This window comes from Phragmites australis, chromosome 4, assembly GCF_958298935.1.
Source record: "Phragmites australis chromosome 4, lpPhrAust1.1, whole genome shotgun sequence".
NCBI lineage: Eukaryota > Viridiplantae > Streptophyta > Magnoliopsida > Poales > Poaceae > Phragmites > Phragmites australis.
Genome location: NC_084924.1, coordinates 8,510,193 through 8,537,246, shown reverse-complemented (window position 1 = coordinate 8,537,246; position 27,054 = coordinate 8,510,193). Strand labels below are relative to the sequence as shown.

General features: G+C 50.4%; 1 protein-coding gene and 1 pseudogene across 1 annotated transcript; one reads left to right on the top strand and one right to left on the bottom strand.

Annotated features, from left to right (window-relative positions):
- Nucleotides 1-18,251: 18,251 nt before the first annotated feature.
- Nucleotides 18,252-18,902, top strand: LOC133915562 (probable histone H2AXa). The gene is made up of 2 exons (XM_062358772.1): nucleotides 18,252-18,499; nucleotides 18,601-18,902. Exons 1-2 carry the CDS (start codon nucleotides 18,305-18,307, stop codon nucleotides 18,817-18,819), a joined length of 414 nt encoding a protein of 137 aa, XP_062214756.1. The 5' UTR covers nucleotides 18,252-18,304; the 3' UTR covers nucleotides 18,820-18,902.
- Nucleotides 18,903-24,884: 5,982 nt separating this feature from the next.
- On the bottom strand, nucleotides 24,885-26,160 carry LOC133914161 (uncharacterized; annotated as a pseudogene).
- Between the last annotated feature and the right edge of the window lie 894 nt (nucleotides 26,161-27,054).

The following is a 27,054-nucleotide window of genomic DNA, read 5'->3' as shown; positions in this document are numbered from 1 at the left end:
GAAGTACATTGGAAATTAAATGATCATTTGAGATAGCAATCTTACCTAGATTCATTACCTATCCTTTCCCATTGTCACCAAACACAATGTTTTCATGTGATCCTCCATTTTCTTCAAATGATGAAAGCATTCTCTTCTATCCGGTCATATGATTTGCGTATTCACTATCAAGCACCCAAATTGTTCCACCGGAGGAGTATGTGTAACACCCTAATTTTCAATTTTTGCCAATTTATAAAATTTGCTAGAATTTATTTTGAGCGTAAACAATTTCAAAAGGTTAAATGCTATTTTATAAAAAGGAGATCTAATTTGACATAGGAAATATTTGTATATTTTGCATTCATGCTGTTTTTAGGCATATAGGCTCTCCTCTGTGTATATTTGTATATTTGACATAGGAAATATTTGTATATTTGTATATTTTGCATTCAAAGAGGAGCGCGCTGCCCTTGTTGATGAAAGGGGCCGGCTGGAGGAGGCCCGCAAGCTCCTAGAGACCCGTGTGGCCATGGCCCGCGTGGCTTAGGAGAGGTCCCTGCAGGAGCTGACCACAGAGCGGGAGGCCTTGGAGGAGGTGCGTGAGGAGGCCATCGCCACACAGAAGGAGGCCGAATGCTTGGGGCAGCTCGTGGTGATGCACGACCAGGCGTCGAAGGAGTGCGCTGGCGAGCTGGCCACTCGTGAGGAGCAGCTTGCCTTGTGCGAGAAGGAGGTTGCCTTACGGGAGGAGGCTGTTGGCAAGAGGGACGAAGCCTCGCTATCCGCTGAGACGGACCTCCGCCGCCAAGCCCAAGATCTCGGACACGGCCGCGCCAACATTCTCCGCCGGGAGGAGCAGGTTGCGCTGCGCGAGATGGACGTCGACCTGGTGTCGTCAGCGCTCGCCGCCTGGGAGGAGAGCCTCGCCAACCAGGAGGCACGCGTGACTGCCCGAGAGCAAGCCATCGAGGCCTGGGCGAAGCAATTAGAGCGAGCCCGCACCGAGGTGGCTGCCCAACTCCAGGAGGCACAGGCCGCGAAGGATGTCCCCGCCAGCAACAAGGGTCTTGAAGCTCGGCTAAAGAAAGCCGAGGAGGATCTTAATGTCGTCTGCCAAGAGCTGACGCATGTTAAAGCGATGATGCAAGACATCTTCTGACAGGCACGGGGCTCCGTGGAGGCGGCCGAGCTTAGGTCCGTGACGGTGGGTTCCCAAGGGCTGGATACACTACGTCATCTTGCCCTTGGGTTCTCAGAGATCGCTCGAGGCCTCGACGCTCTCCCCGTCATGGTCCAAGAACTGGCGACCCGGGAGGGGCGTGCGCTGGCCCAGGATCTGGCTGAGCACGTTCTCATCTGCTACGCAGTCGATACCCCGCCTTCCCACTAGAGCCAACGCGGTAGGGCATGGTTCAGGCGGAGGAAGCCGCTGCTTGGGCAGCCATCCGCGAAGTTGCCACCAAAGTGGTGGAATTTTTTGTGCGGGAGACGGGCCTAGGTAGCGATAGCGGCGATGACGCGTGATCTCCTCTGTAGCCCGCAATGAATTAGGGTTTCTCTTCTTTTTGAAAGTTGTAATTCTGGAAGTGATTCCCTCTTGATTGGCTCCTTCAGTATAGTAGAAGCCGTCCTTGGAATCGTCCTCCGTTTTGTACCTCTCCTTCCTTGATTTTGTTTGTACTGATGCCTGGGGTGGTACTGACCAGGCTGAGCACCGCCAGTTTACCCCTGAGAACAAGGTTGCCCCGCCCACTCATGCTCGAGCAGCAGGACTACCCAAGACCCTCGGGGGTTCAATAGTGCTCGGGGTTCTCAGCTCCTGAGCATCCAGCCCCCGAGCCCGCGCGTAGGATCCTATGCTCAGGGCGTTCAGCCCCCGGGCGCTTGCGGGTACGCGGCTGCTGAATCAAATAGACACAAACTCTTTTGCTCGGGAAGTAAGTCCACTTGGCACGGTACCCACCGCGACTCGTGAATGCTTTTTGTCTTGCGACCTCTCAAACATATAGATCGGAGACGCGCACAGACGGAAATGCAACCAAGAGTCCCTATGGTTTGGTGGTATCTGGGTAGGACTGACCAGGCCGAGCACCGACAGCCTGACTCCGGGGACTAGGTGGTCCCAACCACTCATGCTCGAGCGGTAGGACTACCCGAGAACCCCAGAGTCTCGGTAGTGCTCGGGGTACTACCATACCAGCTGGGCACCACAGCCTAGCATAAAGGACTTAGGTCAGCGATCGCCGCTTGTGCGGTACACTGACTACCATTTGTCTTTGTCGTTCTGGAAAAGCAAACACGAGGGTGGGGTTTTGCGCGCGAGGAGATCGCCCCACAGAGCAGATTGGCACAAGAGGGTTCCGAGAATAACTCGGGAACAATAGTTATTACGTATGTATGAACAAAAATTCACATGACTTTTTTATGAAGATACCCCAAGTAGTAACTTACCGAGTTGGTGTGAGCCTCCCGGCCGACCAGGCCAGGAAAGGGTGGATGCCCCGGTGCTCAGGGCGCCCGGGAACGTGGATTCCCTTGTGCAAAGCGCTTTAGCCCCCAGGCCATCCTTTTAACACCCGAGCATTTCCCTGCAAGCTCAAATGGACAAGGTTTCTTTGCTCGGTGCGCTTTGTCGGTGCGATACTCATTATAGCTTGCTCTCATTTTTGACCCGCGACCTCTCGAATGACCAGACCGGCGAAGTGCACAGACGGAGATACGACCAAGAGGTCCCATGGTTCGGTGGTGTACGGGGCAGGACTAACCAGGCCGAGCATCGACAGCCTACCCCCGGGGACTAGGTGGTCCCGACCACTCAAGCTCGAGCGGTAGAACTACCCAAGAACTCCAGAGGCTCGGTAGTGCTCGGGGTATTGCCATAGTAGCCGGGCACCACAGCCTACCATAAAGGACTTAGGTCAGCGATAGCCGCCTATGCCGCATACCGACTGGCATCCGTTTTTTGTCAGCGGGAAAACGAGAGAGAGCGTGTTTTTCGCGCGCGAGTCGAGCATCTCACCACGTAGATTAACACATGGATTCTAGAGGAAAACTCGGAACAAGAGCAATGTAGGCATATAGTAATGATTCATACACATGTGACGAATTTAAATAGCAAGTGATAACTTACATGGTTGGTATCAGCCCCTGGCCAACTTGGGCAGGGGAAAGACCCCTGGCCTAGTTGGCCCGAGCATAGACACGCTTACCTATGGATAAAATTTACGAAGGTGCTCGATGTTCCATGCATTCGGGAGAGGCTACCCGTCCTCTGTGGCCAATAAAAATGAGCCTTGTCGTGGGGTACTGGTCACGATGAAGGGGCCTTCCCACATGGGGAAGAGCTCATTCTTTCCTTCGCGCGTCTGAGCGCGTCAGAGAACCAAATCCCCAACCTCGAGCAACTGGGCCCGGACACAGCGCTGATGGTAGCGCCTCAGGCTCTGCTGATATCTGGCGACTCGGACGGCAGCTCGTCACTGATGCTCTTCCAAGTACTCAACGTCGTCGTGTCTTCACTGTTCTTGTTCACCCTCCGAGTATGCATTCACCCTCCGAGTATGCATTCACCCGAGGTGAGCCGAGAGTAAGCTCAGAGGGGAGGACAGCTTCGACGCCGTAGACAAGGAAGAAAGGTGTCTCCCCGGTGGCTCGGCTTGGTGTGGTCCGGTTGACCCATAACACAGCGGGTAGCTCATCGATCCACCCTTTCCCATGCTTTGCAAGCACGTCATAGGTCCGGGTCTTGAGCCCCTTCAGTATCTCGGCATTCGTGCGCACCACTTGTCCATTGCTACGGGGATGAGCAACAGAGGAAAAGCAAAGCTTGATCCCGACGTCCTCGCAGTAGTCCCCGAACAGGGCACTTGTGAACTGGGTACCATTGTCGGTGATGATCCTATTCGGGACGCCGAAGCGACTTGTAATGTCGTGGATGAATTGGACAGCCGTGTTTTTGTTGACCTTGCTTACTGGGATCGCCTCCGGCCACTTGGTGAACTTGTTGATAGCGACGTACAGGTACTCATAGCCCCTGACTGTTCGGGGGAATGGACCCAAGATGTCCAGCCCCCAGACCGCGAAGGGCCAAGACAGGGGGATGGTATGAAGAGCCTGAGCTGGCTGGTGAATTTGCTTTGCATGGAACTGGCACGCCCTGCAGTGCTGAACCACCTCAGAACCGTCCAAGAGGGCTGTTGGCCAGTAGAAACCTTACCGAAAGGCCTTCCCGACCAGTGTTCAGAATGATGCATGGCCACCGCACTCGCCCTCATGGATCTCAGTGAGGAGCTCACCGCCTTCTTCCCGGGTGATGCATTTCAGGAGGACACCGTCCGTGCCACGCCGGTAGAGATCCCTATCTACTAAGACATAGCGTTTGGACTGTCGTGCAATCCTCTCTGCAGAGCCGTCATCCTCGGGAAGGATGTTTTCTTTCAAGTATCCTCGGATCTCGTCGATCCATGAGGGTTCTTGAGGACTACCGGCAAGTGCAACGCACTCGCCGGGCGGTGGCACCTTGACGGGACCCCCACTGAAGGTGTGGCCTAGGTCCCCTCAGCTGAGCTCGAGGGTTCCCCTTCATCCTGGTAGGCAGATAGGACGGATGGCCGTGTGAGCCTTTCTTCAAAGGTTCCAGCCGGGACGAGCGCCCGGGCGAAATCCAGGCGGGAGAGGTCATCGGCCACGGTGTTGTCGCAGCGGGGTATATGCCGTAACTCCAGGCCATCAAAGTACCGCTCCAGCCTCCTGACTTCTGCCACGTACAACGCCAACTGCGGGTCCGCGCACTGGTTTTCTTTTCATACTTGGTTGACTACCAGTTGGGAGTCACCTTTGACAAGCAGCCGCCGAATCCTGAGAACCGCTGCTGCTCGGAGTCCAGTGATGAGGCATTCGTATTCCGCCATGTTGTTTGTTGCTCAGAAATGCAGTTGCACAACATACTGGAGTACTTCACCTGTCGGGGAGGTGAGCACCACTCCAGCCCCCATGCCCTTCAGCGTGAGGAAGCCGTCAAAGTGCATGACCCAGTATTCGGTCCGTCTTGCCCGGGGTACACGGACAATTCTTTGTTGTCGATCTCGGGGACCGGCGTCCACTCCGCTACGAAATCGGACAGCGCCTAGCTTTTGAGTGTGTGGCGATTGATGAAGTGCAGATTGAATTCTACGAGCTCGACCGCCCACTTGACGATACACCCGGTACCTTCTCAGTTCCACAGGATCGGTCCTAGTGAGTACGTGGTCACCACCGAGACTTTGTGCGCCTGGAAGTAGTGTCGCAGCTTCCTGGAAGCGATAAGCACTGCATAGAGCATCTTCTGTGCTTGAGGATATCTCGTCTTGGCATCCTGGAGGAATCCACTAACGAAATACACCGGTCGCTGTATCCGGCGACCCCTGACCGCAACCTCGCCTGAGGCCTTGCCACAGCCCCCGAGCTCGAAGCAGAGTTCGGAGGCTGCCGAGGTCTCGAGCTCAACTCCCTGGTCAGGACCGGTCCCGCATCCTGGAGGCTGCTCGAGGGCGGCCGGGAGCTCGGACCCAGCACCTTGTCCCGGGCACTCATCATGCTCCACCACCAGCACCATGCTCACGACCTGAGGAGTGGCCGATACGTAGAGCAATAGAGGTTCAGCCTCGCCGGGGGCCACCAGTACAGGCGGCGAGGTGAGATACTTCCTCAAGTCTTGGAAGGACTGCTCGGCCTCCAATGGCCAGTCAAAACGACCGGTCTTCTTCAGCAATTTGAAGAGTGGGAGCCCCCGCTCCCTTAGCTTGGAGATGAAGCGCCCCAAGGCTGCCATGCATCTAGCAAGATGTTGTACTTCCTTGAGCTAAGATGGGGGACGCATCTGCTCGATGGCCCGGATCTTCTCGGGATTGGCCTCGATTTTGCGACTGGAGACCAAGAAGCCAAGGAGTTTGACCGCGGGTACCCCGAATATGCACTTCTCAGGGTTGAGCTTCAGGCGGGTGCTATGGAGACTGTTGAACGTCTCGGCCAAGTCTTCCAGCAGGGTGGTCTGTTCTCGGGACTTGACCACGATGTCGTCGACATAAGCTTCGATGTTGTGGCCAACCTGCGTGTTAAGGGTAATACGGACGGCTTGCTAGAACGAAGATCCAGCATTGCGCAGGCCAAAAGGCATAGACACATAGCAATAAGTTCCCACCGGGGAAATAAAAGATATTTTTTCTTCATCCTGCCTAGCCATGTGAAATTGGTGATAGCCCAAATTTTAATCGAGAAAGATCAAAAGATCGCACCCCACAGTGGAGTCGACAATCTGGTCTATGCGAGATAGAGGGAAAGAATCTTTTGGGCATGCCTTATTAAGGTCAGTGTAGTCGATGCACATCCTCAGCCTGCCATTGGCCTTGGGGACAACGACAGTGTTTGCCAGCCACTCCGGGTGGAGGACTTCTCGAACAAAGCTAGTGTCAAGGAGCTTGTTGACTTGCTCCCGAATGAACTCCTAGCGCTCAGGTGCCTGTCGGCGAACCTTCTGCCTCACGGGCCGTGCGTCCGGGCGCACGGCAAGGTGGTGCTTGATCACCTCCCTAGGGATCCCGGGCATATCCGATGGCTGTTATGCAAATACGTCAGCGTTAGCCCGAAGGAAGGCGACGAGCGCGCTTTCCTATTTGGCATCCAGGCCACCACCGATTCTGGTGACCTTAGACGGGTCTTCGCCCAGCACGACCTCCTTCGTGGGGACAGAGGTGTCGACGGCGAGTCAGTATTTGGATGAAGAGGGTCTTGGACCCCCCCGGGTATCCTTCGATCTCAGCGCAGGCAGAGGCCAAGGCCGAGTACAGCTGCTCGGTGTAGGAGACGGCGCTGCCGGTTTTGGCGGGCACGGAGATGGGGCCGGCCGAGCCCAGCATCTTCACGGTGAGGTAGGCGTAGTGTTGTCTCGGCTCCCGAAGGTGACGGGCAACTCGACCTGCCCGAGGGGGAGAGTGTGCCTCGGTGTCACCCCACCGAAAGGGAGGGATGGCTTCAAACGCTTTGGAGGCACCTGCGGCTTCTTGAACACCTCTTGGGATAGGAGGTTCAGGCATGCACCCCCGTCGATCAGCACTCGGCTGACCTTTACACTGCAGATGGTGGGGGATACCACCAGAGGCAATCGCCCCACCCCCGCAGTGCTCGCAGGGTGGTCCTCCTGACTAAAGGTGATCGGGGTCTCTGACCACTTGAGGGGCCTTATGGCCACCACGCTCGGAGTTGCCGAGCACATCTCACACCGCATTGTTTTGACACAGCGGCGAGAGGAGGGCATGTATGCGCCCCCATCGATGAAGGCAACGGTGTGCTCGGGCTCATGAAACCCGAGCTCTTCGTTTCCGGGGGCGCCTTTGTCGTCGTCACCCTTGCGGCGCTCCTCACGCTCCTTCTAGCACCGCTCCGCGAGACCCTTGACCGACCAACACTTGGTAAGGTCGTGCTAGTCGGTTTGGTGGATTTTGCACCATTTCCCTGCCTCTGGCCTCGCGGGAGCGGGCTTTTTCTCAACAGCTGCTCGGCGTGCCGGCCTGCGTGCAGCGCCTTCCGCCGGCGGGACAGGGACATCGTCGCGCTTTTTCCTCTTTTTCTTTTCCCACTTATCAGAGTGGCAAGGACCTATTTTTTTGGCTGCGAGTTGCTCGTGGCGTGGACCGTGCCACGCCCGAGCTTCCGCCGCCTTGGCGCACTTATCGGCCAGGGCAAAAAGCTCTGTGGTGGTCTCAACCTCGTGTGTGCCTAGCTTCTCAAGCATCCGCTCATTGCGGACGCCCTGCCGGAAGGCGATGATGATAGCGTGGGGGGTGATCCGCTGAAGCGTTGTATGAAATGCCTCAGCGTCTCTCCCTCCCACTGCTTGACGGCATGGAGGTCGCACTCTAGGCCGGGGCGCGCGAAAGTGCCCTAAAAGTTTGCCACAAATTGGTGGTACAGATCATCCCAGGAGCAAATAGAGGTGGTCCCTGACGGAAGGAGCCATGTGGTACCGCGTTGTCCTGGCCTCAGGACTCGGGAACCCCCAGATCCCATATCACCGACAGCTACACTTATGCAAATCTACTTGAATCTAAGCATTACCACAGATCACCAATGATGTATTCAAGCCTTTTCACAAAGCACATGCAGCCACAAATTTTCCAACAAGTAGATCGGGTCAATTACCCCAAAAGTCAATAAGTACAATAGAGAACACAAGAACAATAAAAGTAAGCAAAGGAGACAAGTGATTTATTTCCCGAAGTTCGGATCCAAGGACCCTATGTCTCTATTGAGGAGCTTACAAAGAGTCAGGTCTCTTTCAACCATCTTCCTCACTGAGCGACCATGAAGATCGAGCTTGGGGCTTACTCAATTTCCTCTTTCCTTGCGAAGGCAAGGAGGGGGCTTCACGAACTTTCTTGCAGCACACACAAGCTTGGGTGCTCACAAGCGATGTCTAACCGTCTAGGAGCTCCAAGCTCCAAGAGTAACAAATTCAAAATCAACGGCTTGACGATGAATCAAGTGCTCAATGGTTGGAGATGAAACTCACTAGCTCTCACACATGCAATCCCTCACACTACTCACAAATCCTTCTAAGAATTGAAGCTTAAGTGAGTGGGGAGAGCTCCTGAGAGCTTTCAATCCTCTTGTCTCGAGTTTGGTCGGCACTTTATGAGTGAAGGGGATGAGGGGGGATTTATGCCCAACCCCCCAAAACTAGCCGTTACAGTGCATTCTGGACAAACCTAGAACTTTCAGGTACAATCTAGAAATTAAAGGTTGGCACGAGGCCTTAGCAACCAAGGACACCCACCCTGAAGCATCTAGGCCCCTAATTCATGTTTTGGTAATCAATGAAAATATGTAATTTGTGGACTAACATGTTTGAGTTAAGTTATGAAAAGACTACTCCCAAAGGTGTTGCAAAGATAGAAGAAGCATATGTGAAAGATATGCATATAGCTAGCTCAAGACAAAGGTATAAAATATAGGGCATTTTTATTTTACCGGGCAAAGGTGATTAGAGAAGAAAATTGGTCGAATTAATAGGATAAGTATCGTACTATAAAGAGGGCTTGATGTGCGTCTACTTGAGATATCAAAAGTGCCAAAAATTCTCAAAATTGTATTTCATATAGGATGAGAACATTTAGTTTGAGACGACTCAAAGAAAACAATGCATTTCTAACTTTTGAGTTGTGGTGGTCAGACCACCGAGCATGGCCGGTCTGACCGCTGTATAAACATGGTTGATATTGAGTAGTTTTCAAGCTTTGCCTGACCATGTGTTTGGCACTATCTGACCACCAAGGAATAGGGGGTTTTAGACCCCCTGCTTGGGTGGCGGTCTGACTGCGAAGCTAGCCGATCTGACAGCCAAGGCCAGACAGTCTGACTGTCATGGCCAGCCGAACTGACCACCTAGGAACAGAGAGGTTCGATACTCTGTTCCCAGCTCGTGGTCTGATCGAGACACTGGGCGGTCTAACCGCCAGGCATGTGTCAGAGTAATCATCATGCTTTTGTAGCCATTGTACGGCTAGCAGTCTGACCGCTAGATGACCTGTGGTCTGACCGCCAGAGTTGTAGAACTGTCAAATCAACAACAACGGCCATATTTTCAATAATGGGCTATAAAAATAGAAGCTTGGCTGGTTCAAGGGCGAACTCTACCACTTCACTACAATATATTTGAGCACTTGCCCTCCTTCTCTCCCTCTCTTGGCTTAGTGGTTGCATATTTGAGAGAGTGAGAGCATTTAGTGTATAACTTTGAAGAGATTGAGCATAGGCACTGGTGATCCTTTAAGCAAGCGTCATCGACTTGTTACTCTCAGAGGTTACTGCCTCCTAGACGGCTTGGATGTGGCTGCGACATTGAGCCCTTCAAAGAAGCTTGTGAAGGAGCCACGATGGTGTTTCTGAAAGGATTCGAGCACGCCTTGCCAAAGTAGGAAAGTGTTACTTTAGTGAAATTGAGGTATTGAATAGTTCATTGCTCTATTCGGGCTTAAGATTAAGTTGCTCGGTGTGAGCCCTTTCTCATGTGAGAGTTGAATACTTGATAGAGAAGTGGTTAGAAGCTTGAACTCACCTTAATGTAGACTAGGGGTGATCGGCATATCACCCATACCACGGGATAAACTTCAAGTGTCATCTCTTGAGATATTTATTTTATTGTTGAGCTATTTACTTTCATGCAATTTACCTTATGCAATTAATCTTCCTATAATATAAATTGTTGCATGTCACTCTAGAATTACAAATATTGACATAGCTCTTAGTTGTTTCATATTGCTCTAGTGTTCTTTAGTTTATTTTCGCAAGTTTTCTTGATTGCTAAGTAATTACTTTCAAAACTACCTATTCACTCCCTTCTAGTCGGTATCTTAGATCCTACAAGTGGTATCAGAGCCTAGAACTCCTTTTATAGAGAATTTAACTATCCCAGAGTAGGATTATGGCTAGTAACGCTCATGTCAATGTGGGGAAGCCTCCACTTTTTAAGGGGTCAAACTATAACTATTGGAAGGCTAGAATGATCATCTAACTTAAGGCTATGATCATCTACCTTAAGGCTATGGGTGGTAAGTTTTGGGATATAGTGGATAAAGATTTTTTTTATTCTTGATCCCACTAATCTTACCATTGAAGATAGGGATAATACTATTTCAAATGCTCAAGCTATGAATATTCTTTATGGTGATTTAGATCTTAATGAGTTTAATCGCATTTGCAAACTTGAGACCGCTCATGAAATTTGGGAAAGTCTAAAGGAAATTCATGAAGGAATAACCATGGTTAAGGATGCAAAACTTTTTGTTTACAAAGGGCAAATTGAGAAATTTACTATGTTGTCAAACGAAAGCACTGCTGAAATGTTCAATCGTTTAAACAACATAATAAATGAGCTCAAGGGGTTTGGTATGGATTGTATCCAATGTTGATTTCTCTCATAAATTTCGGACCCCAAAGCTACCTAAGTTCAAGGGCGATTCAGACCCCGATGAGTTCGTCCGTTCCTACGCCCTCGCCATAGAGGCCAGCGGGGGCGGACCGGCCACCATAGCTAAATGCTTCCCTCTCGCCTTAGAAGGGGTGGCCATATGCTGGTTCGGGGCACAGGACCCTAGCGCCATTCACGCCTGGTCCCAACTCTGAGACCTCTTCCGCAGCAACTTTCAGGGCACCTTCGTCGAGCCAGTAACCTCCGGAAGCCTGTTCACTTTCAGGCAGGAGCCGGACGAAACCCTCCGAGATTACTTCCGAATGTTCTCACAGACCATGGCCCAGATTAGGGACATAGCAAACTCTTCAGTCATCGATCCCGCAACCCAGGACCTAGCCGAAGGCCCCCTATACAATCGGCTGAACCGGCGTCCAATACGCATGGTGGAAGTCCTCATGAGCAAGTTCGAGGAATATGCGCGGGCAGAGGAGGAAAAACTCCACCGAAGACACTCACAAGCTACCGAGACTTCCCGTGTCAACCCCGAGAAATCACACTCACAAGCGGGATCATCACACGCCCCCTCCCCCCCTAGCGAAGAGGGGCTTCGAGGAGGCTCATGCCTCCGGGTCCCAAAGGGGACGGCAGCAACAACGCCGAAACATCAAAAACATCAGCCCAAGCCGCGGGGCTCCAAACCAAAACCACCCCAGGGGACGCGGCTGGGGACGCCCCGGAGGCCTCCTGGAGCGAAGCCGCACTCCAAACCGGTGTTCCGAGGAGGAATCCTAGTGCACTCTACACGGCGCAGGATGAGGATACAACACCGACAACTGCTAGACCCTCACCACCTTCCAAGAAGAGTACCTCGGGAGGCAGGCAGCCTTCGCCTCAACTGAGGGGGCCACCAAGGAGCGATCCAAAGATTGCAGGCCACCGGCCAGCCAACGGGTCGATCATCTGGCCTTGCAGAACCCTCCGGCAGCTAGCTCTACCTTCTCCACCCCAATCATCTGCAGAGTGGTACAACGATGAAGGGACACGGGGCAGATAGATCATCCTCGCTATAACTGGCGGAGGGAGCTCTAGCTACACTTCAAAATGGCAGCGGTGAGACTATGCACACGGGGTGCACCACATCGGAGCAACCAGCATCCATCGGTAGGCCCACAAATGGGACGACGCCCCATGACATTCGCCATCGACAATTCCAAAGGGGTGAAATTTCCCCAGTCTGATGCCCTGGTCATCTCAACCAACATCGCCCAAGTCGAGGTCCAGAGAATACTGATCAATGAAGGTAGCTCGGCAGACCTCCTATTCACACATGCCTTCAACCAGCTCTGAATCCCATGAAGCCGGCTCTCACCAAGCCACAGACCCCTCCAAGGATTCAATGGGGGCCCCTTCGACGCCCTAGGCTAGATAGAACTCCCAATCATCTTCTGCGAGGGCTCCACAGCACGGACCAAAGTAATCACCTTCGACATTGTGGACGTACCTTACGCCTACAATGCCATTCTGGGACAAGGAACTCTAAATAGATTTGGAGCTTTACTCCATCACAATTACCTCTGCTTGAAGATGTTCGGACTCTAGGGGATAATAACCATCCATGACGACCAAGACCTGGCTAGGCGCATCGAGTACGGGCACCCTGCTCCGCTCCCCGGCCGCCACATCCACGTTGTGACCCAGGAGGGCTCCAAGGACCCCCCCCCCCTCCTCCTCGGTGCGTTCCGGGCACCGCTACCCTCCAAGGCCACAACCAGAGGGGGACATAAAGCATGTCCCTGTACATCCAGACCAACTCGACTGGACCTTCCAAGTAGGGGCGCTCACCTCCAGGCAGGAAGCCCAGCTTCCGACCGTCTTACAGGGTAACCTTGACACCTTCGCATGGTCCCTGCAGGATCTCCCAGGAGTCAACTGCTCTATTATCGAACACTCTTTTCAAGTCGACCCGAAGGTTAGTCCCGTACGCCAGGGGCTTCGCAAGCTATCCCCATAGCAGGCTAAAGCCGCAAAAGACTTGTCGAACGGGCCAACGGCAACATCCTCTCCTGCTTAAATCGCTGACTCGTCGGCCTAGCTTGAGGCCTATGGGTCGAAGAGCTTCCTAAGGTCTTATGGTCCCTCTGCACCACTGTCACATGAGCCACCTGGTTCACCCCCTTCCACCTCTTATATGGCGACGAGGCCAGGACCCCACCGAGATCAAGGGATGCTCACTCAAGGTGCAACTTCCACAAACTACCGGAGAAAGAGAGCTCTACCTCGATCTCACCGAAGCCACACGGCTCCATACCATCCAGAATCTCGATCACTACATCAAGAAAACCAAGGCCTGGTACGATACTAAGGTTTCTCCACGAAGCTTCGAGCCCGACAAGCTATTACTTTGACATGCCCTAGCTCCAGGAAAACTGTGCAACAAATGAGAGGGCTCATACCTGGCCCTTAGGTCTAACAGGCCTGGCTTCTACTGTCTGACTGATACAAAAGGGACCCCCCTCGAACACAGTTGGAACACGGAGACCCTCTGCAAATACTATTTGTAGACAACCCCAACCTCAGTCCTCTCCAAAGATCCAGAATAATAAAGAACAATAGGTTTACACACCCACAAATAGCCACCAAACCTAGAGGTGTTACCTCTAAAAAAAAACCTTACCTCACAAAACAACCCCACACAAAACCTATGAAGACCCTCCAACATCTTGAAGGCATTGCCTCCGTGCCAGAGAGGTAAAAACCTCCAGCATCTTGAAGGCAGTGCCTTAATACTGGAGAAGTATATCCCTCCACCATCTTTAAGGTCTGGCTGACCTACGTGGCAGAGAGGCAAAGACCGCTCCAGCATCTTGTAGGCTTAGCCTCTGTGCTAGACAAGTATATATCCCTCCATCATCTTTAAGGCAAAGACCGCTCCGACATCTTGAAGGCATTGTCACTGTGCCGGATAAACATAAGACCCTCCATCATCTTTAAGGCCTGACTGATCTACGTGGTGGAGTGATAACCTCCCAGGCATCTTGAAGGCCTAGCCTCCGTGCCAAAAAGGATTCATACAAAGTAAGGATCCTCCGGCACCTTAAAGACTAAAAGTTTCCGTGCCAAAATCATCTGACCCCTCCGGTATCTTGAAGGCCTAGCCTCCATACTACAAGGCGTCACACATCAAAAATGTTAGTAAACGATATGTTCTTCCCTACTCACGCCTAACGTAATGCAGTACCCCTCGAATCTCGCACCCCACGGCCGCTAACAGCCACAGAATGCGAAGGGGCTGGGATAGAGGGCACAAGCGAAGCGTTGATACGATAACAAAGCATCGATACGATAAATTATAAACGCCAAAAAACAAAGCTAACACAAACGCAAGTTTATTCATGCATGACATAGAAAGAGTTTGCATTCAGCTAACCACTGTACATCGAATCTATACCTAGCAAACTTGCTAGCCTGTTACGCCTCCCTGAAGTACTACAGGAGGACAAGGGCGCTTGACTGCCATGCCTCCTAGAAATACTGCGGGACCTGGAGAATTAACCTCGGTAACTGCGCACATGGGGTCTACGTGAATCCCCTCCACGGAGGGAGCTACTGCCTAAAACGAAGCCCCCTCGGCCTCGGGAAGATGAAGGATCTGCTGGGAAGGGATATGAGTCAAAGGTCGAGAAATCCAGCTCTTCCCCTGCCCCTCCAGCAGGGACTCCGCGGCCTATACCTCCTCCACCTTCACCTTGGCCAAAATAGGCTCAAGGATTTTCGAAGTCATCTTTCCGTCAGAATCCCGGGGAGGACAAGGCGTTGAAAGAAGCATGAGCTGGCAACCTCCTAGGTTGTTCGGGCTGCACACCAGTCGTCCTTTGCAACAAAATAGATATCCGGAGCAGACATAAGGGGGCCCTCCGGCTCGGTCTTGACCAAGACATCAGCGAACACCTTCAGATCCACGCACCCCTCGGAATCACGAGGCATAACGAAACGACTCTGCTGTCGGATGGATGGAGTAGCCCCAGACGCTCCAGACGCACTCGATCCCTCCCCGGAGGCACCATCCCAGATACGAGCAAGGCCCCCTCTAGCTTCGGGCCGCCGCACCTATATACACAGATCGAACTCCAGTTAGCCTCAAATGAACAAACATTCCAGAACAACACAAGCGAACCACAAGAAGACAGACATGGCTCTATTAGATAAGGAAAAGCCCAAGTACATGAAGCAGAAGGGGGTAGTCAACATACTAAGACATTGACCCTCTTAGAAATGAAAAGAAAGCAAAAAATAGACAGCCTACGATAGAGCTACACCTCCGAGGCATCCACACACGGAGACTGCTCCCGTGAAGCAACGACGCAAAGCGAAAAGCCTTCAGAGGGCCGCGGTGCGCCTGCAGACTCCGGATGAAGGACCAGACCTCCCAACGAAGAACCCGGGCGAAGACCCCCCGGGGCGCCTAGAGTCACCTGACCTGCCATATAGCGTAGTGTCATGCTCCGCGGCTCTAACCATGACCTTCGCAGCAGACCGAAGCTAGAAGAACGGCGTAACCGATTTCTTCGAGTCGGAGGGTAGTGGCGGACACCTTGCCCCAAGGCCGCTCATAGCATCGGAGGTGATTCAGGCAACATCCGATGTAAGAGCAGCTAACTGATGGCACTACGAGCGCAGTGCCACCTTCGATGCCTGAGCCTCCTTCAGCTCCTCTCTTTCATGCCCACGAGAAGAGAAAAAGCTTGTCCACAGCTCCTCTCTTTAGGGTGCTAAAAAGGTTAAGAAAATCCTAGAAGGGCACGAGAGTTAGTGTAGAGTTGAGTTCAAAATGGAGCCGGAGATATTTAGAGCCACACCAATTTTTTTTAGAAGGGAGAATTTGTTGAATGACACACGAGGTGTTGCTGTTGAGGAGCAGCTTGGGATGTTCATGTCATGCTCTCACACAATGCTAGCAATCAAATACTACAACACTATAATTGGTTGTTATATTGTTCTATTTTGATTATGTAAGTTCTGAAATAGTCAGCATGTCAGCATCCATGTTAGTATTTCTTGAAAGAAAAAATACCTCTCAGCATCTCAGTAGTCATGTTTTTTTTAACAGGTTCTGATGAGCCTTCTTGTACTGTTTTGTTTCCTTAACAAGTCTAGATTTCTTGTATTTTTGACTATCCAATTAGAGCATAGTGTAATAGCCATCTTCTCATGCATTGTCTAGGCCCAGAAGGTGGGAGATTTTGTAGGATCCGAAGTTGTTTGATGACCATTGATAGCTTTTGGTGTTCGTCTATCTTTCAACCATGGAGCAAGATATTTTTGTTAGAATTATTCTTAGATAATTTGCTACTAGACATAGATATTTATGTACATGTGATGGTTCATTCCATTTAAAGCTCTCAAATTTTTGTATATGGAGAAAACCATAGTTTGAATATATTGATGAACTTGTAATGTGGTGTAGATGTTTGAATATTTTTATTGAGTTTGTAATAAGTTTATCATTTTATTGAGCATTAGTTTGAATGATATTTATGTATCTGTGAATCGAAATTTATGAATCTTGTATGTGAACCGTGAAGAAATATATGCCACTTGATCATGGTAGTATTTTTATCGCCAAGGAATAGCATTATTAGAGTCAAGTTTCCTTTTGATGGGTGCATTTCAGATGTCCCTCGGCAAGAGCATTCTAGTTCTTGTATTATTACATATAGATTTTTAGTCCTCTTGTCAACATTTCAGAAGTGTATAATTCAATTTATCAGCAATGTAGATGTATATCTGTAAGTACATGTATCATGTTTGTCCCCTGTCAATATTTTTTATTTTCCTGGCTTGTTTTCTGATTTTTGTGATTTTTCTAATACGTAAGAGTTTTGTCCCCTCCATTACCAAGCAACAATAGAAAAAAGATAACAACCAGAGTTATTTCCCTAAGGAGTCCATGTGCCCATCAAAAGCCCCTTAGGGCTTCCTGTCCCTTTCTTTCCGTGAGCTCATTTCCCTTTGCTGCCAAACGAGGTCCTAGTGGTTTGATTCAAATCATTTTCTATTTCTAATTCCCTATTATCATAAATAGATAATTCACTATCCACATTTTATTTTCTATTTTTCAGCGTGCTCCAATCAATCCCCTAAATTTGTCTCCATGTAATCCACGCACCCCTATTTTATTAATATCTTTTAACTGACAAATAATCATTTCATATTTAAACGGTATTGTTTTCAACAGCTATATGTCCAACTGTTCTTATAATGTGTGTGCTTGTGTGGTAATTGTTCTTACAAATTCTTATAACATGTGTACTTATGCGGTAACTACTCTTACAACACGTGTGCTTGTGTGATAACTGCTCTTACAAACTCTTACAACATGTATACTTGTGTGGTAACTACTCCTACAATATGTGTACTCATGTGATAACTGCTCTTATAATACGTGTGTTTGTGTGGTAACTACTCTTAGAAATTCTTATAACACGTGTGTTTATAAGGTAACTACTCTTAGAATGTATGTGCTTGTGTGGTAACTACTCTTACCACACGTGTTCACCTGTCAGCACTCACCTGCTCTCTCTCTCTTCCCCTCTCATCTCTCACCTACGCAAGAACAACAATAAGTGGATAGAGAATATCTCCTATTTGATAGATGTGGGGAGCAAGAGAGGATAAATAGGAAGCCATAAAATAGGGAGTTGAATAAAGAATCGGTTGGAGAGATTTTATCATTTTTGCTGGATAGAGATTTTTTACCTATATACCATATATATAGACTCATATAAATAAGTAATCCAGCAAGCAAATAAATATTTAGGATAAAAAGGGAGTAGGAAGCTGATAAAGAGTTGGTTTGTTAGAGTTTTTTTTATTTAAATTCTTTGCGGAGAGTGATTTTTTTAAAGTGATTCTATGACTGAAAGTGATTATCTAAAATAAACTATATGAAGAAAATGATTCTGTGCGTAAAATGAATCAGATGAAACTGTTTTTTTTTCCAGCTCTTCAGCTTCTAGTTCATTTTAAATAATCATTCCCATAAATTTTACTAAAAAAATAAAAACTAAAAGCTACTTATTTAACAGAGCTACTCTAATTTCAGAAAAAAAAACTGATATAAAAGCTATGTCAAAGAAAACTAAATTTAGTATTCTACGACTGCCAAATGAAACCTTAAATGTTTTCGTTTTACAGTGCTAGCTAAGCTGTCCTTCCACGTTACCGATCTGCGCCTCCCCACTATCAGCCAATCACAGCCCGCTTGCAAACCCAACCCTAACACTATAAAATCCCAGGCGCCGCTTGTTCTTCCAACGCCACCACCCCCGCCCACCTCAAATAGTTCGGAAGCTTCCAGACCCCCAAGGCGAAGCGGCAATGAGTTCCTCCGGAGGCGGCGGCCGCGGGAAGGCGAAGCCGACGACCAAGTCGGTGTCGCGGTCGTCCAAGGCCGGGCTCCAGTTCCCCGTCGGCCGCATCGCGCGGTACCTCAAGGCCGGTAAGTACGCGGAGCGCGTCGGCGCCGGCGCCCCCGTCTATCTGTCCGCCGTCCTCGAGTACCTCGCAGCCGAGGTAACCCCTGATCTCCTTTCTCCTCCGTTCTCATTATCCGCTCCGATCGGATCTTGTCTTTTGAATCCCCGTGGTGAATGAATGGAATCGTGGGTTCGCAGGTGCTGGAGCTGGCCGGAAACGCGGCGCGTGACAACAAGAAGAACCGGATCGTGCCGCGGCACATTCAGCTCGCGGTGCGGAACGACGAGGAGCTGAGCAAGCTGCTGGGCACCGTGACGATCGCGGCCGGCGGCGTGATGCCCAACATCCACCAGACGCTGCTGCCCAAGAAGGCTGGAAACAAGGGGGACATCGGCTCCGCCTCCCAGGAGTTTTGAGTGCGCCGGTGGAAGGTTGTGTGTGCGTGATTGCGTGAGGTTTCTCGCGATTTGGGATGTTTGGAGAGTTGGGATTGATCGAATTTTTTTTCGAAAGGACGGCAAGAGAATTGCCGAATTATATTAGAGAAGGAGAAAATGAAACATAAAAGGGTCAGGACGGACCCAAACCAGTTCGACAAGCCAAAAGAAGGAAGGAAACAACAAAGAGTCCAACCGCGCTCGGTGAGAACCGAGGCCCAAACCAAAAGAAGGAACCCACCGCAAGGAGCCGGGCGCCCTCAAAAACCTAGAACCCAAACCCTAACTAAGCCAAGATCCACGCCCGGTTCCTTTGATCAATATCCTCTTTTATTCTGGTAGCAATGATAGCTTCATCCTTGCTTTGATTTTGGAATACTCGACGATTCCTCTCCTTCCAAATATTCCACCAAAAATAGATAACTCCTCTATTGAAATCTTTTCGATTTTCTTTGGTAATCTTACGTCTCGCTTTACGCCACCATGTCCGAATGTTGGATGATTCATTTAGGCCTGGCACAATATCCCAACCGAACCAAGGAGCAACGTATTGCCAAACACGGCGAGTAAATGCGCAGTCTTTCAGCAAATGATTGACATTCTCATCCGCGTTTGAGCATAGCTTGCATTGGCAGTTATCGTGGTTTTGTAGCCAACCTCTTTTGATCAAGTTGTCAACTGTGAGAATTTTGCCTTGAATTGCCAGCCAAGCAAAGGTCTTGCACTTAGGCTCTGTTTTTGCTGTCCAAATAGCCTGGGCTTGGATCCGGTTCACTGCCCCTGAGAACTGAATTTTGTAAGCACTCTTTGTCGAGTAGATTCCGTCCGCAGTCCATTTCCATTTTATTTCGTCTTCCACAGACTGATCCCGATGTGTGCTCTGAATTGCAGACCATAGATCACTAAACTGGGCTAGTTCCTCCTGTGTTGTTAGTTGGCGCAAACTCCGAATCCAATTGTCATTAAGTAACTCTTTCCTCACTGTTCTGTGCTTCCTTGATGCCAGTTTGAACAATTTCGGTGCAATCACCTTCGGAGCAAGTCCATGAACCCAGCTATCATGCCAAAATTTTGTCTTATCTCCTTTTCCTACCGTGACCGTTGTGGATGCCATGAAAAGGTCTCTATCTATTTTGTCAACCGGAGGTTGTAGATGAGCCCACGGTCGGTCCTTGTCTGTCCATTGATACCACAGCCATCTCAATCGTAAAGCTCTAGCAAAAGTTTCGATCTCCAGGATGCCCATACCTCCCAGCTCTTTTGGCCGAGCTGTGCATTTCCAGTTCACCAAAGAATGACCTCCCGAGACCTTTTCTGGCGCCTCCCCTTTCCAAAGGAAAGCCCTTCTAATGCTATCGATTCTCTTCACAAGCCACTTTTGCAAAGGGAACACTGTTAGGTGGTAGGTCGGCTGCGTAGAGAGGACCGATTTAACCAAAGCATCTCTCCCGGCCAAGGAGAAAAACTGTCCCTTCCAACCCGAGAGTCTTCCTCCTACCTTATCAATCAGAGGCTGAACATCCACCTTCCTTAGCTTTCTTACGTGCAAAGGTAGCCCGAGATATTTGCAAGGGAAGGCTTTAATCTGTCCCGGAAACACAGAGAGAAGGTCTTCCAAATCAACATTTTGACATCTTATCGGAAACAACTCGGTCTTTGAAAGATTCGTAATCAAACCTGAGCATTTCCCAAATGCTGTAAGGATCTCGTCTAACGTTTGCAGCTCTTTCTTATCCGGGTTGGTGAAGATTACTGCGTCATCAGCGAATAAGGAGCATCTCAAATTTGCTCCAGGTGGCAGGACCGGGTTCAGCAGACCAATGTTCTCCGCCATTGAGACAAGTCTTTGCAATGGGTCGATTGCAATGATGAAGAGCATAGGAGAGAGAGGGTCTCCCTGCCGGAGACCCTTAGCATGGAAGAACTCCTTACCCGGCTCTCCATTGAGCATAACGCGAGAGGAGGAAGAAGCCAGCAGTTGACAGATCCAATCTGTCCACCTTCGGCCGAACCCAAGCTTGACCAGAACTTCAATGAGAAATTGCCAATTCACCGAATCGAAAGCTTTCGAAATGTCTAGCTTGATGAAAAGGGACGGCCTTTTTTCCTTGTGCAACACCTTGGTGACACTCTGGACATAGACAAAGTTGTCGTGGATGCAGCGCTTTTTTATAAAAGCACTTTGGCTTCTTGAAACAATGTCTTGCAGTTTGGGAGCCAACCTGTTAGCTAGCAATTTGGAAATGATCTTGGAGAAACTATTTATGAGGCTTATCGGCCTATAATCTCTTACAAAAGAAGCATCCGTCTTTTTCGGCAATAAGCAGATATTCGCATTGTTAAGGATATGAAGGTTTGAGCACCTCAACTCAAAGAAAGCCTGAACAGCTGCCATCACATCCGTCTTGATAATATCCCAGCATTTTAGGAAGAAAAGCCCAATGTAACCATCCGGTCCCGGTGATTTCTCCAAAGGCATCGACTTGATAGTCGCTAACACTTCATCTTCATCCATCGGAACTTCTAACTCACCTAAATCCAATGCTTGATAGCCTAGAGCATCCCAGTTTAACCCAAGTTCCCGAAAGTTAGCACGACCAATATGATTCTTGAAATAGCCAAAGACCTCCTGAGCCTTTGCCTTGTCCGAAACTGCCACACCATTATCAGTTTGCAGGCTCTGAATAAAATTCTTCCTTTTTCTAACATTAGCTTTTAACTGGAAGAATTTGGAGCTTACGTCCCCTTTTCTTATCCATGTCAATCTTGAGTGTTGTCTTAGTCTGGATTTCTCAATGGCCGCCAGACCCAACACCTTCCTTTTGAGGAATTTTCTCAACTCAATCTCATCAGGGGAAAGATTTCTCCTCTCCTCAGCCTGATCCAACCTAAAAATGACTTCCTGCGCTATTGCCAGGCGCAATCTCGTGCTCCCTATTGATCTCCTCTTCCAAGCTCTCAAATCTTTTTGAAGGCGCATAAGCTTGGCATGAAGCCTAGCGAGTGGCTCCACAAGTTGGACTGATTGATTCCAACTCTCTTGCACTGTTTCCATAAAGCCCGGCATCTTAGCCCAGTACGATTCGAAGCGAAAAGCGTTGTAGCTGGACTTTAGAAGGTTCCCGGTCAAAAGCAACGGACAATGGTCTGAGCTGTTGGACGAAATGGCTTGAAGATGAGATTTTGGGAATAAAAGTTCCCATTCGGAGGTGTGCAGGAACCTATCAATACGGGTCAAAGTAGGATTATGTTGTTGATTTGACCAAGTGAATTTTCTTCCTGATAGCCTGAGGTCATGCAAATTCAGCCCATCGATCGCGTCCTTGAAACGCCTCATCATTCGCCTATTCAACCTGGCATTGTTCTTATCTTCTTCTTTGAAGATTAGATTGAAGTCCCCACAAATGAGCCACTGCGGCTTCATGAATTGCTTCAGATCCTGCATCTCATGAAGGAAGGCTACCTTATCTGCATCCTCTTGAGGTCCATAAACCACAGTTAGGGACCAAGAAGTATTGTCGCTGAGCATAGAAATGTCAGCCGAAATCGTGAAATGTGATGATCTGGTATTTGACAACGAGAAAAAAGAGTCCGAACATGCCAGGAGGATCCCTCCCGCGGATCCTTGGGCTGGAAGAGCTACAAAACTCTGAGCTAAGTGATGCCCAACGGTTTCAACTGCGAGCTGCCGCGACCACAAATCAATTTTCGTCTCTTGAAGACATACTATGGTTGCTCCTGTTGAATCAATGACAGACCTGACATTAGCCCGCTTGGCCGGTGTATTCAAGCCCCTCACGTTCCAGCACAGAATAGTGACGTTATCTTGCGACATTGAGGCAGCAGGAGACAACAATGTTCGTAAAGAACATAAACGCCAGAGGAAACAGCACCATCCCTAACAGGGCGCGGACGACGAGCATACCAGTCACGAAGATAACAGAAATGAGCATAACAATGGGTGACCCTTTCTTGAACGAAAATCTGGTGCCCTTGAATACAGACTTAATAACCCCCAGCAAAGCCAGGCGCCAGGTGCTGAACAGGAACTGCAAGACACATGAAACACCCAGAGGACATCCCCGCCCAGGGGCCCGCGCCAAAGGCGCAGAGTTGAACCCAGCCTGAACAGAGCCTTGCCCCCCACGAAGGGCTCCACTACTTCCACAAGACAACTGACCACAGCAAACACAGCAGCCAAAAGGCTTACAGACGAAAACAGGACACGGACCACGACGAAACAAACTAAGAAACATGGTCGACGGGAGGAACGACTTGTCACGGGGCCTCCGGAAGGCGCCTCAGGCTTGCTGGTAAGGAGCCCGATCCGCCTGCAGTACTGCCCTGGCCCTCACCATCTTCTGCTGCCGCCCCTTTTCCACCAGGTCCGCGATGGCTAACATTGTCTGTCTCTCCAGCGGCCGATCAAACATCTGCATATAAGAGGTAATAAGAGCGTCTTTGTCACCGAATGATGAAGAAGGGCCTAGCTTCTTCGCTAAAACTTCGGTGGCCAGCTGCATGGAAGATTTGCCTTGGGTATTTTTCAGTTTGAGACGATCACTACTTCTAGGAGGAGTGGGACTGTGAGCGAACACTTTTTTCCTTCGGGCCATCGGAGGTTTCGGAGATGGAGGGAGGTCAGCTGATAGCGGCGCTTCGAGCGGCTTTGTGACCAGCTGCAGAAAGGAGGCATCTCCAAATCCCCGGTTGCTGATTATGCCTAGAGCAGTTGGATCTTCCAAAGCCAGACACTCTTCCACCGTAGCAACCTGGGTGGCCTCCAGCGAGGGGGAAGACACAGGAGAGGGCGCCAGAGGGCTATCCAGGCTCGGAATCAAGGCCTTCAGGGCAACCTGTGCGACCCCCTCAGAGCTTCCAAAGGAGGTGCAGTTTTGGTCCCTGCTGTCTCCGGGGGCCACCTGGGAGAAGCCCTCCGCCGCTGAAGGACTCGCCGACTCGGGCTGCAAGCAGAAGACACCTGCAGAAGGAGGGGAGGAGACCAATTCGAGCAGCATCGGGTCAAAAACAGGGGGAGCGGAATTGAGCTGTTCAATCGGACAGAAGTCGATGAAAGGCCTGTCAGCAACAGATGACAATGTACCAAGCTTCGGACGACGCGGCGAGAAGACAGTGGCAATTGGCGATGCAAAGGAAACTTTCTTGCGCCAGGCTCCTGTCAGAACCGGATGGAGATGATGACCGCAAGCCGCCGTCGCCGGAGAGGCAGAGAGTGGGGCTATTGAGCTCACGTGGCGGCGCACATGGCCCCGATCAGCCCCACCTCTGACCGCGCTTCCTTCATCTCGGCACGGCCGCGAAAGACGCGACCATAAGGAGCGGCTGCGCTGACGACGGAGGCCGCGCCGATGCCCCTGGTCATCCGCATCTCTGTCCCGGTCCCTGCGGTTGCCTCCATCTTCACGACAATGGCGTTGAGGCGGATGCCCCGGACGCACGCCTCCATCTTCACGATGGAATGTTGCATTTGACGAAACCGGTTGATGGAACTGGTTGTATTGGTAATTGGTTTATAGGTTATTGGTCTTGCAGAGAAATTTCAAGTTGGATAAATCTGCATCCTCTGGTCTTGCGTTTCAATTGCCAGCCCTCTTGTCTCTTGGACCCCTCAGCCCCTTAACTTGTACAGGAGACTAGTGTCATTCTTGTGCTTGAAATGGGGATTTCTGCACCTACCATTTATTCTTGTTGCTAGCATGAGAGCACAGAAATTAAGTTCAGTGTGGTAATGCTATGGATCTGCAATGTCGAATGACGTTGCCGGTTCATCGTAATACCAGTGTTCCTGCTCAGTGCTCGGCCCGGCCTCTGCCTTGAAACTTCTCCAGGTTCTTTCTTTCCTGTTCCACTTCATTGCTTGTTCTGATCACCGTGATGTTCGCGCTTGCACAGCACGATACAAGACACAAGTACATCGCTTTGCACTTTATTGCTCTGCAGTGATGTAGGGAACGCACGACGAAATGCATACATGAGCATTCCAAAACCCAACTCCAAAAATTACGAAACATATATGCTATCTACTCGATCCAATCTCTCTGTAGGGCAGTACAGGAGAGAAGCATTATGGAGTACTTCTATCTGATCACCAGAAATGCTACTCATGATATGACGACAATTGTGGTTTCATTACCTGAATCCCACCAATGCTGTGCATGATCAGTTGTCAGTTCTTCATGCTAAGGATGTAGGCTCTCATGGCCTCCAGCGCGGCCATGTTCTCGACGACGCCGGAGAAGGACGGCTCCGGGATGGGCTCCTCGGTTATCTGCGACAGCCTGACAAGGCTCTTGCTGGCCAGCACCGCGTGCGCGTCCACCGTCTCGGTGGCCCTCCAGTACAGGCACACCGCCGCGCGGGCGGCCTGCTCCTTCAGCTCGTCGGAGTGCGTCGGGCCCAGCAGGCAGTGCCCTATGATCCGCAGCGCTGGCTGGAACAGCTCCCACGGCAGTGGCACCCGCCGCCATTTCTCCGCTCCGGCGGCGGTCACGAGCGTGAGGCGCGGCTTGTCGTTGTCGTCCAGCTTGCTGTGCGTCCCCGCCCAGATGGCGCAGAACTCGCAGAAGCTCATCTTGGACGAGAGCGGCATGTGCGCAAGCTTGCGGTGGTAGAGCTCCAGCACGGCGCCGACGATGCGGGCGAGGCGCGTGGCGCGCATGGTGCCGTGTGGCTCCAGCGGCGGGGAGAGCACGGCGACGTCGAGCTCGGCGGACTTGCCCTTGGGCAGCACCTTGGTGTCGTGGTACGCGCTCGGGTTGGCCAGGTTCGGGAGCGCCACGGTCTCGGCCTCCCCGACGCCGCGCTGCGCCGCGGCGTGCGCGTACAGCGCGAGGAGCACGGCCTCGAACCCGGCGAGCGGCTTCCGGGACACGGCGCGGCACATGTACACGCCGGTTAGCGTGGGCACAAAGCGCAGCACCGCGAGCTGGAGCTCAGGGACATTGGACCGGAACGCGTCGTATAGCCAGCGGCAGAGCCAGTAGTTCCCGGCGCCCGATCCGGCGGCCCGGAGGCGTTCAGTCACGGCGCGTGCGACGTTGTCGTCGTTAAGGAGCGCGGCCGCAGGGTCGTCGGCCGACGTGACGGAGCCCGGGAGCGCCCCGCCGAGGATGGCGGCGAGGGAGTCATGGCGACCTTTGCACTGTGGATGGGCTGCTGCGGTGCGTCGTTCGGCATCGTCGTCAGCGGCGACGGAGGCGGTGCAGGGGGGTGGAGGACGGTTGCGCGGTCGCGTGTGGCGTGGCCTCGACGACGAAGGGAAGGTGTAGGAATCGGAGGAATAATAGGAGCATTGAGCGGGTTCGTGTTGTTTCAGCTTTGACCCGGCGTTCTCGTTACGAGAACAAATTAACGACGTCGGTGTGGTGCGTTTGGGCTCACGTTGCTCGGTGCATCTTTTGATGTAATACCTACATTGACCAACCGCTACATATTTCCCTCTGTCTTTCACAATCAATACAGTAGATACAAACACAAAAATACAATTAAGCATTAATGTAGGAGATATTTTTTCTTATTATCTCTATTATATAAAACACGAGTTGATTTTGCGTTATATCTTTCTCTACTCTCCTTACATATAATAAAAACATCTAAAATTCAAATAATTTACCTATTTTTTTCTATCTACACTCGTCCTCTGGTCTTTTTCGTCTCGTTATCGGCTACGATATATTACTCACTTTACTAATAAAAATAAATGAAGAAATTAGGAGAAAAATTAGTAAATATTTTTTCTCTCTTTTTCGATTCCATCTAAAATCAAACTATGGTACTTCTCCTGACATATTTATTCGGCGGCGCTCTCATGACATCTACATCTTCATACATTGAGTTTGTGATTAGTGTTACTATATTCAATGTTTATATTTTCATTGCAATGCACGAACACATACCTAGTTTTTTTATAATAAATATGTACAAAACTCTCTCATCTTCTCTCAAATAGATAATCCACTAGGGAAGAAGACATGTTTCGATACAAGTCCACATGACTTACAAGTCAAGTCGGTTTCGTACTTTTCCAGAACCGTTATACAACACATCTTACTCTTTTGATTACTATGTCATGTATTCTTCGCTTTACCGCTGTCGGTGAATCAGCAACCGGGGGTCTCCGAATCCCGAGGCCAGGCCAGCAATCCGCCACGTGGGCGCCCAAGTATCCCGAAGACCCACTGAAAGAAGTTCCGG

Bases quoted from the DNA above. Each gene is read 5' to 3' on its own strand.
- LOC133915562 (XM_062358772.1), top strand. From the start codon at position 18,305: ATGAGTTCCTCCGGAGGCGGCGGCCGCGGGAAGGCGAAGCCGACGACC. The intron at 18,500-18,600 runs GTAACCCCTGAT...GTGGGTTCGCAG, and splicing joins TCGAGTACCTCGCAGCCGAG to GTGCTGGAGCTGGCCGGAAA.